Source organism: Aythya ferina, assembly GCF_964211825.1.
Source record: "Aythya ferina genome assembly, chromosome: 3".
Lineage (NCBI taxonomy): Eukaryota > Metazoa > Chordata > Aves > Anseriformes > Anatidae > Aythya > Aythya ferina.
The window spans coordinates 37,749,579-37,771,144 of NC_140298.1; the positions used below are offsets into that span (position 1 = coordinate 37,749,579).

Below are 21,566 nucleotides of genomic sequence, written 5' to 3' on the forward strand. Positions count from 1 at the left end.
GTCAATCTTAAATTCTTTCATTCTTTCTAATGTGCAGGAATGGGTTACTGAGCTCATACCTCAACTACTGCAGACAAAACATCATATATCAGCTTCACGCACACTATCTCAAGGTTTGGAACAGAACCCAGCTCTCTTGACTTTCAGGTCACTGCAGAAGGCCACAACACAATCCCTAAAGTACATTTGAATACATATAATTTAAATATATAATGTTGATTTGATGGGCTTAAAGCAAACTAGTTTGATCAAAGTTATCTTTTGGATTAAGAAGGAAAATGAAAAATATCAGTCCCAAGAATATTTCTTTAAAATAAAATAATAAGTTATAAATTAAATTCAAAGACAATTGTGAAAAGATAAGTTATTTCCCCTGATCTATATAGTTCATCTTACTGAGCTAAGTGAACAGGAGACAGAAATTGAACTTTATCTATATAAATAAATTTATAGAACTTTATTAGTCTTTCCACTGAAGGCTCCATTTCTGAAAAGCACATTTAATTCTCTGGAAAATACTAACATGTGCATAGCTTTGATATTATTTGAGTGAAAGTATATGCTTATAGTTAAACAGGAGTATTTTGATGAATTGAAGCCACAGTATGATTATGGTATGATTATATAGATTATGGTACTAATCTTGATTCCAGTTAAATTATTATTGTATTTAAAGTAGTGATGCATGTAAACCAGTTTTGATCACAATATTTGTTATTTGCAGAATTTTCATCTGCATTAATAAGAAGCTGGATGGGACTGAGAAAAGTAAATTCAGATATGTAAAGCAAAAAACACACTAGTAGGTATGCTTGTTAATAGACATTATTCAGCATGATTTCTGAATTCCAAGGTAATTCTTATTTACTGTGCTGACAATATCATCATTTAGTAAATGCTACTAATGAAAAATATGCTCTGCAAAAGAAAAAAAATAATACTGAAGTGCACTTACTGTACAAAGCATGATAGGCAACTTTTCTTCCTTATTACTAAAGGAAGATACTGCAATAAATAAAGTTGAATTCATACATTTACATTTTTGTGGAAGAGGAACAAAGCAAGTAACATTATTACACAAAGCAAACCTCTGAGTGCTTTAGCAATGAATACTGAGTCAACATCCCCACTATATCAGGGTGTATATGACAAATAAGCTCTACTTCAAATGTAAAATTTAATTCCGGCACTTCAGGGACCAGTTCTGCAAAACACAGCAGCCATGGTACAGCATACAACTGCAGTGTAAGTATCTAGATACTACTGTTAAACACATTTTAAACTCTATTGTACAATAGCCTTTGTCTCGGTAAAACTATTTTAACCATAGACCATGGTTGTTCAAGTTTTTCAACCTGTTTTTCCGCTGAACCCAAGCAAATTGCTCAGTGGCTACTTGACTTGGTACAGTTTCATTTGTGGTCATTCATAAATAATTTATAGCTTTAATAGATGCATTAATTTTTGCTTTTATATACATTTTTTTTGTTGCTTCTTTATAAAGACTTCTTTACAAATTGTTCACAGGCCATGTTCAAAAAACCTTTGATTTTTTGACTGTGGACTTTTAATTTGATTAAGTATCACTAGCTGTACTTTCGGTTGTTTGATAAGAGTCACTGGCCTGTGATTTCTAATTCTATGAACTACTTAACTATCAGTTCCTCTGAGTTCAAGCAAAACCACAAACTATAGTCTTGTTATATTCATTGCAAGAGTGAAGCATCTCAGTTTCTCTGGATAAAAGATCTGGTAAGAGAGAAAACGACGAGAATTTGTTCCTTCAACAAATGGCTTCGGAGAGTGAGAAGGAAGACAAAAAGCATGACCAAAAAAAAAAAAAAAAAAAAGGAGAACAGATGAGAAATACAAATGGGAAGAAATCTCCAGGAAACCAGAGGAGTAGCAGGAGAAACTTCTGGCATAATTTGTTTAATGTAAAACTCATCTTTACTGATGTTAAATGATTTACATCAGGCAAGTGATACATTTATTTGCATTTCAGAGAGTGTGGTCTGCTTTAGTCCTGAAGATGCCTCTCTTTTCATGGTTTATCCCTCAACCCTAGTACAATCTTTCTATTACTTTCTTCATCTTAAACCTTCATTGTGTTCAGTGACAGTAGTACAGTTTAAAATAACATTAAAACATTTATATGTTCATAGATATATTCAAATGAAATAAAAGTCTCAATAAGTGAAACATCCTTCCGTAGACAAACTGTAGGTGGAAGAATGTTACACATTCCTGGGCTGTTTTCTGCGTTAACTTCAAAGCATATAAAACACCAATGGAATTTCAGTATATTAGGAACTGTTAAACCATATTAAGCATTTGTTTTAAGAACATTTGAACACAGTATAATCTTGATCCTACCAACCATTTTCCTCTGGCTTTCTCACTGCTGTATTTATCTTTCCTGACAACTTTGCTTGGAGTTATTCTAATTGCAGCTTTTCTGTAATTCTACACAATTACTGCACTTGTTACTTTGTGCCATACGCATTTTTGATTATACTATGAGTATGGCTGTCAATATGTAGGTATTTATGTAAGTGCATGCATATGGTTATATGCACGATTAGTAATGCTTATTTTTGTTCAAGATGCAAATTTAGTAATTCATTTAATCTGACAAACTTTTGTTTCCATGAAATTGACTTAATTACTCAAATGTAACACCTTAATAAAAGAAAAAATACCAAAATGTTGAGTCTATATGATGACTGGTAAGCAAAAGAAATTGCTTTGTATGTTATTTAATATATACATTGAAGTCTAAACTTATTCCCTACAGGTCAAAAACTGATCCTGTTGAAATAAATGGCATATTTAGTTAGACTGGCAAAAGTTCAAGCCTTAGTGCTTTGAAATAGTGAACATTTTATCAGGCTTTTCAAAAATAAAGGGTTCCTCTGTAAATTCAATTATATACAATTGATATTCTAGGTGCAAGACATATTCACCTTGTGTATTTATTGTACACACAGCTCTCTGGGCAATCAGATAGAAAACTATCAGATCAGGTGAATGACAAGATAGAAATAAGGGATTAAATACAGAAATAGTCTGAATACAATGGGTCTCAAACACTTTGACAGGATTCAGAGACACCAGAGAGTCAAGTCAGCCACACCATCCAAATATTTGTTTACACTTAAGAAGCAAATCCAAAACATGTGCTAGAAAGAGGAAATCTATAAGAAAAAAATATTTGTCCCAATGAATACACGATGAGAAAAGGCTCTCATTATCAGTTTTCTGGCCTCCCTTCTCCCTGCTGCTCAAGTACATGGGTATTATTAGCATTATAGGAGGTATTTGATAAGCAGCATACTATTGCCTTTGTTTTTTGAATATTAACTGCGTACTACATAGCACAAGAAAATTGAAAAGACAAGTGTTCTGACAATATTATTTCTGACAAGATCATTTTTGAGTTTTTACTCTGATAACTGGATGTTAAAAACATTTGTACTTAATTCAACAAATGATATACCCTATTGGTGTACACAAGAAACACAGAAAATGGCACCTCACTAGTTTTTTTTCTGTGATTGTTATTTACTTATTTATTTTAACTCATTTACTGCCATCTCCTGGTACTTACAAGGTAATAGTATTTCTGCTATTTAACAGCAGCCAATACTCTCCCATTCAGCACTACTGAAAAGGCAAAATCTTCTCAGAAATGTTTTCGCAATATCGTTGTACTACTTATGTTGCTATTCTTTATTCTGGAAATCGCAAATACTGTTCCTTGGGCAGAAACCTGTAAAAGGTTCATGTAGCTTACCTTTGTCTGGAAGCAGCAGTAAAGTTGTGTTAGGTATGGATGTTTCCGTGCTAATGCCAGAATTCTCTTTTCTGTCATTGTGCAATCTACGTCATCATCTTGAAGTATGACATCTTTTTTCAAGACTTTCACTGCGTACACTTCATCTTTTCCTTTCAGTTCAGCTAACATTACCTACAGCAAACAAAAAATCCATTTGCACACAAACACACATTACAGTGCATTAACATACATGAGACTGCATAGAAGTTTGAACGCACTGAAAATAAAAAGATTTGAAAATAATGCAATGGTGCAGTGACAATTACCTACTTGCCTAGATGAAATTTTATGTTTATGAAATAAAAAGTAAATCAGTACAATTTTAGAGAAAGATTTAAATTCCTTAAATTTGAAACAGATCACATGTATTTTGTTTGTTAGGTAAGAATGCAGAGGATAAGAAGTTTTTAACCCCTCATTTACATACCTTAATGAGATCTCAAAAAAATAAAAAAAGAAGGAACATAAATTTACTTCCTCCTGTTGTCTCCCATTTTTGTTAGTGAGACTCGTGCGTGATGAACCTGACATACAATCCCACTTACTATCCTGGCCACTTCAGAATTCTTGATTTTAATTGCTGTTGTTATTTAAGGTTCAAGTCCTACACTCTATTAAGGTCAGTTCTAGTTTGGAGATAGAGTAGGCTTCAGAGGACAGATCAGAGAACAGGGAGACTCAAAAGAGCTGCCCTGTCCCCTTTGCATGTGCAGTTCTCATAGCCAGGAGGGAAGAGTACTTGTGAAACAGATTCACATTTCAGTCCCCCTCTTAGATTCTATACTGAAGATAAAATCTGTAAGCACCGTAAATAGAGCGATTCCCTTTCTACCCTCATCAATTCCATATTGTAGGATAATTCACCTATCTGGTGAATTATGTCTTGGCTGCATATGTAGTATTTTCAGCAACTTTTTAACCCTCCTGCACTCATCATATCTGACTAGAAATGCTTGAGTTCCTTTTCCTCCAGCACTGAACGTATCTACCAAAGAAAAACAAAGAAAAACAAAATTGTTCAGTGAAATAAGTAAATTTGAACTGGTTGAACTGGATATTACCTAGAGAGGGAATGAACTCAGAACTCCACAGCATTATTCCATGTCTGAATTTTCCTGTTTGACCACAACTATTTGCCTTGTTGAACAGTACATATGCAACTGTATGTATGTCTTTACTTCATCACTAATATCCTGAAACCGTGAAGCACTGACACTTTACTTCAAAAGGCTTGACCTTTTACTGTAGTGCGCTAAAGCACAGAAAATTCCAGCTGATGAGCAGGTTGATACTCATGATCACCAGAGTAAAGGCGGCTTTTACCCAATGTGTAAAGAATGTAAGGAAACCGCTAGGGTGGAAGCACTTTCTGAATATCAGTATGAGTATTTTCCAAACAGCACAGTCAAAAATAGCCTGCACACCGGGAGGGGAAGAGGGGGAGGAAGGCTACTTACCTTGCCAAAACTGCCTTTCCCCAATACTTTGATGAAGTTGAACTCTTCAAGGCCTATTCGCTTGGTCTGGGCTTGCTTGACCTCCCCATTTTCACCATTTTCCCCAGGTTTGTTAAGCTGGTTGTCTGCTGACGTTGTAGCTGTTGCCCTGTGTTCCTCTCCTCGGTTGTCAAATGATAATGCTTTCCTAATGTTGTTTTCCAGCTCTTTGATTTCTGTGAAAATGTGAGAAAGTTTTAACTAAACACCATAAAAACAATGTATCAGTCTGTGTAAGTTTGGGGCACAGACATTCATCATCCTTGAATACTGTGCAAAGCGTTCTGTGGCTAAGAATACATATTTAGCAAACTGCTTCTCGGACCTCACAATAATCAGCCAAAAAGCTGCTGTAGCAGGAAGGGTGGCCTTTTGAAATGAACTTAAGAGAATGACACATCCGAAACTCCAACGATAAGTCAGACTAGTGGCCAAATAGTTGTTTTAGTGATTTTTGGGTGTTCCTGTATCACAGAGTAGTACTTTGTTTTGAATTCCCTATCTTCCTGCAGCACTTACTCATCTTCCTGCTTAAGTATTTTAGTCATTTCTTCAAAAGTTCAAAGGATAGTTGGGTGTCCCAGCCCTTGGAAGTCAACATGAATGAAAAAAACTTACTCAGCTCTAGCTCTTACCAGATAGCTGTCAATAAAGTATTTGACAACTTCCTAGTGCCACTTCAAATAGCAATTGTGTAGATTTGCTAAATGGCTCTCAAGGCTTTTAAATCTTAAAACACACTGAATCCTGGTGATTAAGGGATGTCAGAGTTTGCCTCAAACTTTTACATAGTACTTCTGCCTGATGGCCTTGGAAGCAAATACTTTCATGGACAAATAAAAAAGTGAAATTTAAAAGAGAATTTGGACAAATTATTTGCTTTTATTTTAACCAAAATATCAGATATTTCAAAAATATTATTTAACAAAAGTTGCCTGTAAAACCAAAAGGTTGAGAAATTTAAATCAGTTCTGGACTCAGAGGCTTATAGTACTTATACCACAGAGCTTTGGAAGTTTTCTTCCTCAAATTAAGGATGAGAAATTACTCAACTGTAAATAATTTCCACAGAAAGTAACACAGAAGTATCCATCTTCCTTCGCCTTGGTGTAAAGATTTTTCATTCACCAGTCTACACACATGATGATACAGAAGATGCCTTCACAGACATCTAATTTTTGAAAACACCAGCCAGATCAGATTCTAAAAGTGCTGCTGACATACATGTTCTCTCAGGCTGTTCAGCTCAAGAAATTGAAGTCATATCAGTGACAATTACAATATTTGTCTCCAGATCCTCTAGAGAAGATGCAGAATTGGATGGAAGCTTTTATTATCACAAATGTTCACTGTGGAATTGCAATTTTATCTCAGAAACTTATTAAAAGATGGAGGCTTTCCAGACAGATAAAAGCACTCTCAAGTTCAGTTGTACTACTTAAAATGTTATCACTCTTACAATAGCACACTCTCCTTCCATAAAGGCACTTAGTCAGGCAACGACTTGCCTGGCAAACTTAAAAATATTTTAAGATGACTGCTTTATAATTTTACCTTTGAAAGCTACTTAATTTCAGAGATTTAAAGGAAATGAGAGCCTTTTAAAAAAAAGCTTTTACAGTTCCTAACTTTCTCAGTATATGCTTCATTTTGTGGTTGTAACTACCTGGTTGATTTGGTTCTATAAAGGTTGGAGCTGATAGTTTTTTTATTTCTCATAAAGAAGGACATTAAGTCACAATATGTATTAGTTAGGAAATAAAAAGTTCAACCTTGATCACACGGAGAAGTTGGCGCTGATTTTGACCTATCTTCTTCTGATGATGTGCTTCCAGGAACCGGTTGTTGAGTCTCAGCACCTGCAATTAGCTAAAAACATTTCCAAAAGGGCTAGTCAGCTATGAATCCTCCAGTGCAGGGTGCTGAGAGGAAATTTAACAACATTAATGCACAAGTAGAAGTATGAAAAAAATTAAGATGCTCTAGCCCTACTGACTCACACTGATAGAACCTCAATCATACAATAGATGGCATCACATCAAATAGAGATCAGAATATAAATGGAGAAAGAATCATCAATTTAAAAGGAAAATAGGTTCTTTTGATGAAATAAATGTAATAATCATATCCAGTGAGAGGAAAAGTTTTGTGTAACCGACTTGAACCTGTGTAGGAATCCATCCGGTAAATACATAACTACATAAGTATCAGAAAGCACTGCGAACTCATTCATGTAGTAATAACATGACACCATCTTTTTCTAGGAGTCACAGATCAGTTACTTTATTTCTGAATTTGCTATGTTTCTGTAACATTCTAAAATGGTATACATGGAATACAAATGTGCTATCACTGGGAAAATGAATGGAACCAAATGTTTTACAATATTTTATGAAATTACGCCTAAAATTTGCCTATTCCTGCAAGTGAGAACAAAAGGTCTTTTGTCACAGCCATGCAATCTGAGACTGAAAGTGTGGCCAAATTCTGACCCAGGGTACATATTATAAATCCATGGTATCTCCATTGACTTTGGATGCACTTGGGGTGACCTATACTTTTTATTCAAGAAAGCCTTGTTCTTGTAATAGTAACGATAACTCTGAAACCATCACATATCTGATGAACAGTTCCTCTTTATGGGAATCACCACACTGCTCATTTATCAGCACTTACAAACAATGTTATGAAGTAGTTCAATGCTTCAACCAATCAATTACCCAATGGCAATTCTAAGCCAGAGACACATTTATGTTTTCATGAACTGCTTTGTCAGATATTGTCTCTCTGTCAAATCTCCCTCCTCAAAATTAAAAAGGGAAAAACACTCCCAGAGTCTCTAGGTTTACAAAACTGTAGCAGGTAAAAATAAATTTTTTACTGAATTTCAGAATAGATAATTTGCACTTATAAATCAAAAGCCAAAGTCTTAAATCTGCACTGACTTAAAAAAATAAATAATGAAAATCTCTTGTGCAAGTCCTGTGAGTGAGATTGAACCCTGATTTGTGAAGTTAAAATGCAGCCATAGTAATCTCATTTCTTAATAGCAAAATTACCTTTTTCCTCCTCTGCCCACTATTAGTTATCTTATCTGGAGTGACTCCAAGATCTGCAAGAACTTTAGCTATGCCTCTAGCATCCACTCCACAGTTTGGTGCCACATTTGTTTCACAGCGTCGATGTACATTCATCTTGCAAACTGCAATGAAATATAAAGAAATAAAGTAGAATAAATACTATATTGCCATGTTTTTTGTCTTACTTAAATCAGACCTTATTGGACCTACCAATATCTTTTTCAAATAAATGTAATTTCAGTAGAAAAACACTTAGCTGAATTTGCAATGACACTTGAATGCTAATATAAAAGGACTAACCTGGTTATCATTCTTCTTCTATGACAATACAGAACAGTGTTTTCATACAGCCCCCAAACGGACGTAGGAACAAATGAAAACATTTAATGATGCTATAAATCTTAATTAGAATTTGAATTAGAAAATAAAAATCTTTCAGAGCTTGAATTTTAGCAGTCCACTTTGCTCTCATTCTGAGGGCTCTGCATTAAGTCTTCATGCATTGTTGCTTCTTGCTCTATTTTACTCAGGTAAATTAATCGCTACTGTAGGCACACCTAAAATCAACAGTACTTTAAGTTTTATTAGAAGTCTTTGGCACTGTCAAACACTCCTTCAGATCATCCATTTATTAAGTTCTTTCTCTTAAGTACCATCTCCTGAAAACAGCATTATAGTATGAGCTAAAAAAAAATAAATAATAATAAAAATAATAAAGGTTACACCGCTTCCAGGTTACGTGGTAGCCCTGAGAACATTAAAAATACCATGGGGTGGATTTGTTAGGAGCCAGATGACATATTTTATCTTAGACTTCACTGCCCCCTCGTGGAGCAAGGCACAAACCAAACCAAAGTGCAAGTACAGTTCTATACCAGATAAATATTCAATTGATCCAATTCCTCACTTCATTAGCACTTCAATATATTATTAATCAACAACGGTTTCACTGTATAAGCCCTAAAGAAACCACATGTGCCTCAGACTAGTATCAGCTGTGCAGATAAGTACTGTATCTTTGGAAGTAATCATGCACTTCAGAAAGCAGGTGCCTTTCGTTTCCAAGTATGTTTCAGCTCACAAGAAGAGCAAAAAGAAGCTGCTATACTTAGTACTTTTCACTACATGTATATTCAAGTAAAATGCTAGACCTAGGATAAGTAACAGTGGACACTGAGGAGCTGAAAGTAGGACGCTTGTGTGTGCTCCAACATTGTAAAATGAAGCACAGGAATAACCAGTTGGGAAACCAACCAACCAAACAACAACAGAAAAAAAAAAAAAAAAAAAAAGAAACAAATAAAAACCTGGATTACACTTTCCATGGCATTAATAATTACACTGGGCAAACAAGTACATCTCTGAAGAAGGGAACATTGTTCAGCATTTGTTAAGAGTGAAAAAAAAAAAAAAACATAGAAAAAATTACATTTCCAGCTTGGATGAATACTAGATTCCATGCAGACAGTACTGCATTTTTAAAGGTATTAATTTGATGAACACTTAGAAAGCAATGCAGGCTCTCTGTAATATTGTTTGTATACATCTGCTACACTGTAGACTCATATATATGAGCCATAACACTATTCTCTCTAGTTAAGAAGAGATGAACAAATATGGTAATATGATACTTGAGAGAGAATATGCCAGTGAACGAATAAATTTAAAGGTTAAGGGGAGAGATATTATAGCTCTGATTTAAAATCAAGGAACAAAACAATCAGGTTTAACTGAAAAATCTTTTCTGAACATATCTCCACTATAATTAAGATAGCATTTGAATAGTATCTTTAATAATAGTAAAGTAACAGTATTTCAAGTCTAACATTTTATCATTAAGCACTATCTAGAGTCACAAGGCTTAAACTTCAGAATGCTCTGACTGTGTATCACCTAGCCATGAAAGAAATTTCTTCTTTCCCTTGCTGGTCAGCAATACGTGACATGAAGCATTAGGTCTGACCTTCACCTATAATTATACCTTATCTTAAATAACCGCCAAAGATAGTATTTCATAGATCATGCATTTATACACATATATATGACTCCATGTTTCTACCATTGAGAAGTGCACATAATGTGATTTTTGTACTTATGAAGATGACCTACCTATTTATAAAGGTGTAACAAAATGAAATTGCATGTAATTTCATTAGGTACTACTTTCTAAGGATCTGAAATTATCTTCATGATATCATTCACATCAGTTCACTCATTTCAGTATTTTGTTCACTATTTCTAAAATATTATTTTCCTTCACAAGAGTATGTACCATGTTTTCCCCCTTTTAGAACATACAGAGCTCTGTTTTAAACAAGGAGATATGGAACCAACCATTTCTGTTAGTCGGTTAAAATGACATGAACATACCTTCCAACAGTAGTGTCAAACACAGTCCACTTTATACAGTCCTTAAGCTGCAGAATATAATGAATCTTTTGCTTTCTGAATAGAGGGGCTAGGCAGATCGTCACAAAGCATAATTCATTTAGATATCAAAATACCTCATCTTCTGGATATGAGCCCAAGAAATGCTTTGCCTAGCATTCAATGCATAACAGTCATTTTTGAAGCTGATATTAAAAGAAAAATTTGCCAGACTACTAATCTTTATAAAGTTTAACAACCACAAACCTGAAAACATGGAAGGCACATAAGATGAAGGGATGTAAATTCTAACGTCCCTAATTTTCTGCCAACTTCTTATCTCCTGTGTGGAAATAATCCTGCATGGCAGACCCATTTGTTTCTTCACCTTCACCTTCTGCATCTGTTGCTGGTTGGTGTTGCAGACAGGGACACTTTCTAAAGGTAATGGCAATCCCTACAGCATCCCACTATTCAGTTTCTATTAATCCCTGTATGTGCTGGAAGAAACAGAGTAACTTGAAAGCAGTAGCATATTTTTAAATTACAACAGAGGTCTTTCTAAATCTACTGCACTTACAAGGAAAAAGAAGAGATCTATAGTGATAATCCTTACCTTTGCATTGTAAACCTTGTCTCAAAAGACCCCAGAGCAATGAACCACAGTGGTCACAGAAAGTGGGCACTTTGTAATTGTGAATGCTGAACTTGTGAGGCATGTTGACACTGAAACGCTGGGATCCCACTTGCTGAAAAAGGAAAGCACAGCACATTTCATTCTAATTATTCTTTTTATATTCAGTGTACACTGAGGCCTTTTATGTTTTGAAACCACGCAGAATTCAAACAAAATTAAATAGGTCTGTGCTCAAATGATCTTTGCATTAGGTATGCTCCAGATTTCTTCTCACTATTTTACCTGGGGGAAAAGAGGGGGAAGGCCTGCTGTTGTTCAAGAGACAAAGACTAAAGCCTACTTCCTAGTACTTCTGGAAACAACAAAACAACAAAAAAGCTATCAGGACAGATCTCTTAACGTGGAAGGCAAGGAAGTCACTCCCAATTGTTTTAGGAGCAGGAGGCAGGTTTAATACAGGACTAAGAAAGAGAAATATACCACAACCCAGTTATGTTCTCATATCCCACTGTTCTTTAGATTATGAAAACAACAACAATAAATTGTTGTGCTTGAGGATTCCAAGCTTACTAATTAAAGGATGTCACTGATAAGTTTTTATAGCAGCCACTGTATAGCAGGAGATTTATCTCAGTATTTTTCCTTCCCTTTCCTATTACTGCTGGCTTTTCTCCAGTGATCTAGTACCCCTTCCAAACAATGAAAGCATTGTATCAGCAAAGCATACAAGTCCCCACTAGTCTGGAGCCTGGGAATATAAATCCACACAAGATTTCCTATCTTCCTGGGGGTACTATGGAACAACAGCACTAGACAAACACAATTCTTTATCACAAGAGATCAAGTCTTCAACGTAAAATGCGGGTTGTGAACCACATATTAAAGAGCTCTTCTAGTTTGAACAATGGTGGTCAACTGCACAGGAAGAATGAGATGAGCTAGTGTCTCAATCATATTCAAATCAAAGTTGCAAGAGTGGCTTAAATGCATAGCTACCTATAACTCTAATTTCTCATTTAAAGCTATGCTTTTTCTGATATATAAATTTTGGCTTTTAACAATTAGAAACTAAAATGTACTTTTTCTGCATGGCCAATGAACTGGGATCACCCACAGGAGCTTTTCCCTGATTGACCATTTCACCTGATCCTGTAGTAAAAAATAGTAGGCCTTTGTTGTCCAAAACAGGACAGTGAGCATTCAATAGGTTTTTGGTTAAAACACAAGCAAGGAAAACACTTCTGTGTAACATAAAGCATTCATAGGCTACAGCTGAGGGTTATAATTTTTTTAAAAAGAAAACAAACAACAAACAGAAAACAAAGATTAAAAAAAAAATAATTAAAACAAACAAACAACAGAAGACATAAAACCAAGTCCCCTCCTCAGCTGTCCCCACTGTCCCCTGTCTACCCAGCCACAAACATATGCATCAAAGCTGAGGAGTCCAAAGAACCTGAACACAACAGCAGTCATACCACTCCCTGGTGTATAACTGTCCACTGAAATTAAAATTAATTTACTAAGCAAGCCTTAATGCCATCTTAGCTGAGGCAGACCTTTCACCCAAATGAAAGCATCACTTTCTGCCCTGCTCTGATCCAGAGCAGAACATACTGTTAGCAGATAAATTTACTTCCCTAACAGAACAGCTTTGAAGGCAGCTCATTTCATTTTCACATGATGGCCTCATTTGTTGAAATGCATGATAACATAAAGCACATATTTTGTTAATTCCCTTTATAAAAAAGGAAAAGCTTACTAGAGGTAGAGAGTACTTATGCTGGAAAACCTGTTAGCCATGCAGTCCGTACCTTGTTTTACCACTGCCATTGTATATAATACCCTGGGGCCTTCTTCAGTACATGGATGGTTTTTGTTCTACATTTTGGCAGCTTGGATGCAGTCTTTGTTGAGGTTTTGCAAACAACTTCTGGGCAGTCTTTTATGTTGATGTAAGATACCCAAGCCTATCCACTTCTAATGACTCAGCCACATGAAATACAGGTAAGGGATAAAGGGCCTGAGCCTCCTTCTTTTGAGTTAAAATGACAAAACTGGTATTAACTCCAAAATGGAGAATGTTAAAAATCAGAAAAAAATGAAAGAGATAATGATATTAAGCATGCAGATGTTAAAAAAAAAAAGGCTACTAATTAAAAATAAATTGCTTTACAATGATTTCCACTTAAATGAAACTATTATGATATTCTGTCATTCCAAAGTAAATGTTATACCTTAACAGGACCAGAAGGGCACAAAAAAGTCTGTAACACTTATTGATCAAATACAGGAGATGACATAAATTTGAACAGATGAAAGAGAGAGATTTATCTAGAAAATTTGTTTCATAAATATTTACCTCATCATGAGTTTCCTGTTTTTTTAAGCCAGCACACTTCGTGATTATAAGTTCATGGCATCTCTTGTGGACTACACAAGTACAAACTGTAAGGAAAAAAAAAAAAAAAAAAAAAAAAAAACAGATATAAAAAGAGTTTTCATGAGTTTTCATGAGGATTGATTTTAAAGACTAGAAATGCTGGGACCTTAAAGACAGGCTGCAAGTGACTGTCACTTGTGAGTACCATTAAATAAGCCAGCCTTACAAAGTCAGAAAGTAAGGGACTTTCAACACCAATGACTTTTGACAGAATCACAAAATCACAGACTGGTTTGGGTTGGATGGGACCTTAAAGATCATTCCATTTCAACACCCCTTCCCCCCCACACTGGTAGAGTCACCTTTCCATTGTAAGAGAACTAAAACTTATCTGCCAAAATCTAAGTATGTAAATCTACAAATTACCTTTTAAAATAATAAACACTTTTTTTTTTTTACATAACATTTAATTTATTTGATAAAGCCCAGGATTTTCAGATTATACAAGACACAAAGGTAAAAACAAATCTTGTCTGAAGACACTTCAGTGGAAAAAAGACACAAAGGTTATTCATTGTAAAATTCCAAGAACAGAAAAATAAAATTGAACTTTCTTTCTGCAATGTGTTATCTTATGTTGATAACAGCAAAAATGCTTCAGAGGGTAAAAATGCTTTGTCAATATTAATACTGATTACTTAAGCAACAAATAACATTTACAGATATGACAGGTAAGATTAAAAATTAAAAGGACGGTAATTACTGCATTGAATTACTGCATAATTCAAGGTCATTATTTCAAGAAAATAACCTACTCTGAGATGTAACAGTGAGTTTTATTTTCCTCTAGCATTGGTCATCGTTGAGAGAAAAAAAAATTGGAATTCGAGGAATGTCTGCTGTATGCTAATGAAGCATTTCTTATTATATCTTATAAAATGGTTATTTGCATTTATTTATTTACAATTAAATTTCATCTAGCCTTTTGTAACCAAAAAATCATCATTAACTTCATAATTTCTACTTGACAGATGAGAATTAGGTAGAAAAATATCCCAAGAAATGACTGCATAAAAAAATTAAGAGTACAAGAAACTGAGATGAGAAAATGGAGTTCAAAATGAAGAACTTCTGCAGTCTTTGCTATAACCTTCTCTAATGATGACCTCTATAATTATCTCATCTATTTAATTACAGTCTTTGCAATTACCTGGCATTTTTAAACAATGAATCTGAAGCAGAATAAGACTTCACAATTTTAAAACGCATGAGGTGAAAAAAAAGAAGCCAACATCACCATGTATGCCACCCTATTTGGATGTGCAGAGAGCTAGGATATGCTACTCAAAGAATTTAACTGCGCCACTGCTTCATATGTGCTGCCTAAGACTTGAAAATTTTTGAAAAAAAGTCTTGAATAGTCTTGAAAATCTTACTGTGACTTAAGTCTGGAAAGACTGAATCTTTGATGAGACCAAAATATTCTGATTGGCTTGTGCTAAATTCTAATTGTTGTATATATAAATTGCCTGATGAAAATATCTTATTATTGATATGTTACAACACATATATTCAAACCGCTCCCCCAGGAACTTTCTCTTACCTTGACACTGGTATCCCTGTTTTCCTATTACACCCCTGCAAATAAAACAATGTTTTAGAAAATATGGAATACGTATTTCTAAAAATGAAAAATATTTTCCCTCTTTTTATTGAGCATGTACAAGTTTAAAAGAATAGCTTCTTATAAACAGTAATCTCATAACTGCGCTCCTGGACTGAGATCAGTTCAAAGTAGGTACTCCATTTAATCTGCTAAGAAATAACGTATAGGAAGATAGGCCATGAAGGGGTTCAGAAGAAAAGACACATTTACTTTTATAAAACTGGCAAAGCCAAAGGACACAGAGAGAGATGCCAAGCCATAAGCAGGTAAAATAGTCATTAAGAAGGGCTCTAAATAGGCAGAAGACTGTGTTTGTCAGTATTATTGCTTGAAACCATCTTTGCTAACCTAAGGGTTAACTGGCAGACCTTTCTTAGAGGAATGTAATTGAGTTCACATACAATGCAATTACACTGTTTCACATCAAGGAAGACTGATTCACTACATACTCTTATGAAATACTACCTATGGAACATGTCAGATTTTATATGTATTAACGTGTAAATCAGTATGTCTAGGTAACTTTGGAAAACATCAGTAGAGTTGCTGAAAAATAACTGAAAACTGAATGTCTCCATCTTTTTTTTTCCTGATAATTGTGAGTACTCAACATTAACTGAAATAATTTCTAAGAGGGAGTTCTTGACATACACTGTAATAACAAAGACTCTGTAAACTAAGAACCCCAAAATCTGGAACATTAAAAGTCTAATAATCTCATCTTCCATTACCTTCAGTAAGATGTATAGGAGCTTGGCATTCCCTAGGAGAAAGATGGAGATGTGCAAGTATCTAATGAAAAGTTCAGTCATCTCAGCACATTGTATAGGTCCAACATCAGGTCTAAACCTAGCCTTAGGCATCCTGAGAACACTAGAGTGTCTGTCTACCTAGAATTCATGGTGTACACTAGACAGTAAAAGGCTGAACTTTGCAGCTAAGAGGAGGAAAAAAAAACACAACCAAACAAGAAATTCTAATATTCATGATGGGCATTCGACAGTCTTTTACTACTGTTAACTTCATATTAAAATGAAGCTTAAAAAAAGCTACTATACGTCATTTGTGCTTCAGCAAAACAAGATGGCATGTTAATCCTTCAGCTCAAAGTTGCAAAGAAAACAAAGTAAAAGTTGCTTCATACCATATAAAATCTCTGCAGTGTGAACAATACGTTGGTTGTCTAAGATAGGTGGCCATAAACTTGTGTCCATTAACCTGATGTACTCTCCGTCGTACAGCACCCTGCCTCTTTCTGGGGCGCATTCGTTCCCGAAATACACGTTCTTCATTGTCTTTGGGTGCTGAAACAGAATAAAAAAAAACAATAAGCACTAGTTGTATCAGATAGAAATATAGAAAAAACTCAAATGAAAAAAAAAAAAAAGTGATATTTTCCAAAAATAAAAGATCCTCTCTAGCTAGCAGTGCAAGATAATATTCCTAAACTGTGAGTAATTTTTTCTTTAAAAAAAAAAAAAAAAAGGAAAAAAAAAAAAGGCCAGGGCTTTCATTGTCAAGTACAAGAAATGCTACTGGTTCCAAACTTCTGTGTGTTAATCCACACTAAACTGGGAATGAGTCTGCTGTCATCACTATTAAGCACCCCAACGAGCTCTTCAACAGTAACTACACAGTTAGATTCACCAAACAGCTCAGACTCCCACCTCATTTGACCTTCAATGAAAAATAAATCAAAAATCCACCCAAATGCCGCAACTTCTCTCCCCTTCAGAAAATACAGACACAAGTGAAGGGAAGCTGAATATAAACACACATTATCAAGCAGAACAAAAAACCCATCCAGAACAGTACTTTGTAGAATCTGTGGTTAAGATCTGAGCTTCAGGCTCTAGTAATCCACTTTGATACTCATACACTTTCCACAAAATGTTCAAGGGAAGGAAGTAGTTCCTCTTAACCAATTCCTGTAGAATTGTAAATGAGACTTAATGGTAGAGGAAGTGAAAATTGAAGTTAATATATCTCAGAATGAAAACTTCTGGAAAATTCCTTCAGAATACTTTGGATCTTTTTTCCTAAGGCTTTGTTTTGAAAAGTGTCTCTAACACCTCCATACTATTATTATGCATTAAGCAAATGCTCAGGATATATAAGAAATGAAGAGTAGTGCATAGTCATTAATAAAAGCAAGGTTTTACAAACTTTCTTTGAGCTACTCATATGTCTTGAGAATAGAATATCGGATTTGGAGAGGCCCAAATCCAGCCATCCATTGAATCTATGCACTTCAGTGCATATAACATTTTGAAATGTATTAATACTTGTTATTGTCTGAATTTCAGCTACCCTGAACATTACGATGGCATGAAAATGACAATTTTAGTTTGTTATAAGCTTTCCTTTACGCAAGTGAGTTCACCTCCAGCAATAATACAGTATATAACAATAATGCAAAGGAAATAAATCATTCAAGAACATCCCAAGTCTATAATAACCTAACTCTTTTATAAATATTTAAATAATCCCTATTTTTGAGGGATTAATCCTTCAAAATAACCCATATTTTTGTGAAATTGAAAGTTATTTATTTAGTAAACCTTAGAAAATGATCTTAAATTAAGCTGATGGACAGCTACCCTGTGAAAACACAAAGCAGAGAACCAGAATCAAGATCAATTTATTTCACTGCATATCAATGGCAAAAACCCATGACAGCGGCAAATTCATTTACACCCTAAAAAGACAAGGATCCTTACATATTAGCATTGTACAAACATTCCCAACTCAGAGTGAGATTTCAGCCTACCAAGACCCATCTGTGGGATGGCCAGAACAGCCTGGCTTTCATATTCCGAGTAAGTTCTCAGTAACTAAAGGTTGGCCTACATACAAAGTTACCCCTTGATTTATGTCAGAGAGTAATCAAAAGTAATGGCTCTAACCTCCCTTCAAGAAAGAGATGTGAAGTCATAAATAATTAGCAATTATGCTTATTTTTATGTGTTAAATAAAATTGCAACTTCTAATAAATACCACAGCCCCTTGGGACTGTCTTTCACAGAGAAAGCATAGCAAGTAGCTGGAAATCCTACCAAAGACTCCTATTTCCAGCTTCTTAATCAACTATTGACTTCACAAAGCTGCTGGATATATTTATTATTTTTTTTTAAATTATTGTTATAAGAAATAATTTTATATGTCATACAGAGCAGTTCTTTCAGTTATCACACACATTTTAGAATTGTCTGAAATATGTAGCCTGGATGTGATAAAGTTAAAAACACCACTCTCCTGGAAAGGTTTCACGAAAAGTTATCTGCTATATGAAAAGAACAAGGTGTTCTGAATTTAGGCAATTCACAGTTGATATGATAATCAGACTACAATGCCACTTTCCTCCTTTTTGTCTTTTTTATTTTTATTTTTTTGTCTTAAGTGTAACACTTCTCTGATAAAGTACATGTAATTTTACAGAACAGATGAAAACCCTTTTGACTAGATAAACAGAATACCACAATACTAGGTATTTTTTAACAACAAATTCTGAAAAATAGTATTATTACTTTCAGTTCTATACTTAATATTTAAATGAAACTCTGTTTTTTACTTAAAATGTTATAGTTAAAATAACGGAACAGTGTCCTTTTCAGAAATGAACTGACATGGAAACATAGTAGCACCAGTCATGTGGGGGGCTTTGCAGTGGTATCGTATCCTGTGTTACTGCCCACAGCTGGACATCAGCCCTTCACCAAACAGATGACGGCACAAGAGCAATGAATCCATCCATGAGCCTTAGACTCAGTTCAGTAGCTCCATGCTGGGTTTACATAGAGTTCGACTGGCTCGGTCACTGTTACTCAGGGAGATCACATAAGCAGTGCTTTCCCTCTGCTTTCCCAAGACATTCAAGCTATGTCTTGCACGATTGACAGTGATGTTTTGGAGCAGAGCCCCAAAACAAGGCAGCTATTTCCAGGTAGCTCTGGATGGTGCGAAGTGCCTGCTGCTTCACACCCGGGGCTGTGCGCTACTCCTCCCCACCAGCACTAACAACACTAATATCACAGAATCACAGAATTTCCTAGATTGGAAGAGACCTCAAGGTCATCGAGTCCAACCTCCAACCTAACGCTAACAGCCCTCCACTAAACCATATCCCTAAGCTCTAATTAAAATTAAACATATTTAATTTAAATATGTTTAAATTAAAATCCATTTATCCCATGCTGAACAGTCACACTGGAGAAACACATTTAGTTGTCTTAAGCCATCCACTCAGAAGGTGAGCTCCAAAGTTTTATTATTTTTTCATGAGCAGGAAAGTAAAGATTAGTAGATGTCAGAAAACAGTGAGTAGTTTGAAAAAAAAAAAAAAAAAAAAAAAGAAAGAAACATTTTGGCAATAGAACCAATTAGTGTTTTCAAGAGTTATTTTGGAAAATACTGTCATCACAAACAAAATTGACCTTTTAAAACTATTTTTAAAGGAAAAAGTCTTACACTGGTATATAAAAATACTATTAAGATGTAGCATAGTGCCCAACTGTGACATTTATATTCTTAGCAGAGGAGACCAAATTAAAATTAAGTGAATTTGTCATAGTCAGTCTAGAAGCAAGTTCCAAGATAAACAAAAACTTCTTCTCACAGCATTTCCACTAAATAGTCACAGAGGGTTATCATTTCCTCAGAAAAGCTGTTTCTTTATGTAAAATACATTCTGTTCCCTGTTTTGATTTGAAGCCCTTCAACTCTTTGTATTACTCAGTTTATCCTATTTAAATTTCATTTTCAAAAGAAGGAGTAAGAAAGACTCATGATCATTCAAATTGTTCATGGAGAATACTGTCAATACAGCATATTGAATTTAGGCTTTATATGATGGTACTTGAGAACTGCCAGATTTAGAACTAATTTTGTTTTAAAACCCTACCCAATAATGCCATTGCTTCTTTTCACTGCAGCCAAGACTAACTCTCAGTTATTTGGAAAACAATAGCACATAATTGCTTTTATGTACTCACGTATATACAAATATATTGCCTACAAAGTTCACAGCCCTAAAAAGACTTGCAGGCTTAACTCCAAGCACTTGGAGAAGCATTATAAAAGTCAACAGAAGTATTTGGAATGCAAAATTCCACAGAATTCACAAATACTTGCAAAATGGATGTTTAAATGAACTGTCTGGAACTTCATCTGACACCCTTAATCACATCATATCTGTTAAGTACATTCTATAAGTCTTCCCTTAAAAGACAAAGAAGTGTACCCCATCAAAGAGGGTAAGATGAAGGCTAAAGACCCTGAACACTAAATAACAAAGATTGTGACTTGTTAGGTCTCTTCATACTAATATTGTTTGAGCACAAAGGAGAAGGATCTAGTGTGGAGCACCAATCACAGAATCACAGAATCACAGAATCACAGAATTTTCTAGGTTGGAAGAGACCTCAAGGTCATCGAGTCCAACCTCCAACCTAACGCTAACAGCCCTCCACTAAACCATATCCCTAAGCTGTACATCTAAGCGTCTTTTGAAGACTTCCAGGGATGGTGACTCCACCACTTCCCTGGGCAGCCTGTTCCAATGCCTCACAACCCTTTCGGTAAAGAAGTTCTTCCTAACATCTAACCTAAAACTCCCCTGGCTCAACTTAAGCCCATTCCCCCTCGTCCTGTCACCAGGCACGTGGGAGAACAGGCCAACCCCCACCTCTCTACAGCCTCCTTTAAGGTATCTGTAAAGAGCAATAAGGTCACCCCTGAGCCTCCTCTTCTCCAGGCTGAACAAGCCCAGCTCCCTCAGCCGCTCCTCGTAGGACTTGTTCTCCAGGCCCCTCACCAGCTTCGTCGCCCTTCTCTGCACCCGCTCAAGCACCTCGATGTCCTTCTTGTAGCGAGGGGCCCAAAACTGAACACAGTACTCGAGGTGCGGCCTCACCAGAGCTGAGTACAGGGGGACGATCACCTCCCTAGCCCTGCTGGTCACGCTGTTCCTAATACAAGCCAGGATGCCGTTGGCCTTCTTGGCCACCTGAGCACACTGCTGGCTCATATTCAGCCGACTGTCCACCATCACTCCCAGGTCCTTCTCTGCCTGGCAGCTTTCCAACCATTCCTCTCCCAGCC

The 21,566-nt window shown here is 35.5% G+C and overlaps 1 protein-coding gene across 2 annotated transcripts in view; it reads right to left on the minus strand.

Annotated features, from left to right (window-relative positions):
* Nucleotides 1-21,566, minus strand: part of PRKCE (protein kinase C epsilon) — a 298,000-nt gene that overhangs the window by 98,676 nt on the left and 177,758 nt on the right. For both annotated transcript variants that reach the window (XM_084514878.1, XM_084514879.1), the window contains exons 3-10: nucleotides 16,612-16,771; nucleotides 15,405-15,439; nucleotides 13,781-13,866; nucleotides 11,398-11,530; nucleotides 8,394-8,536; nucleotides 7,107-7,203; nucleotides 5,296-5,510; nucleotides 3,797-3,970 (exon numbers count right to left, since the gene is read on the minus strand). In XM_084514878.1, coding sequence (XP_084371004.1) covers nucleotides 3,797-3,970; nucleotides 5,296-5,510; nucleotides 7,107-7,203; nucleotides 8,394-8,536; nucleotides 11,398-11,530; nucleotides 13,781-13,866; nucleotides 15,405-15,439; nucleotides 16,612-16,771 — 1,043 coding nt within the window. The remainder of the gene's footprint in view (nucleotides 1-3,796; nucleotides 3,971-5,295; nucleotides 5,511-7,106; nucleotides 7,204-8,393; nucleotides 8,537-11,397; nucleotides 11,531-13,780; nucleotides 13,867-15,404; nucleotides 15,440-16,611; nucleotides 16,772-21,566) is intronic.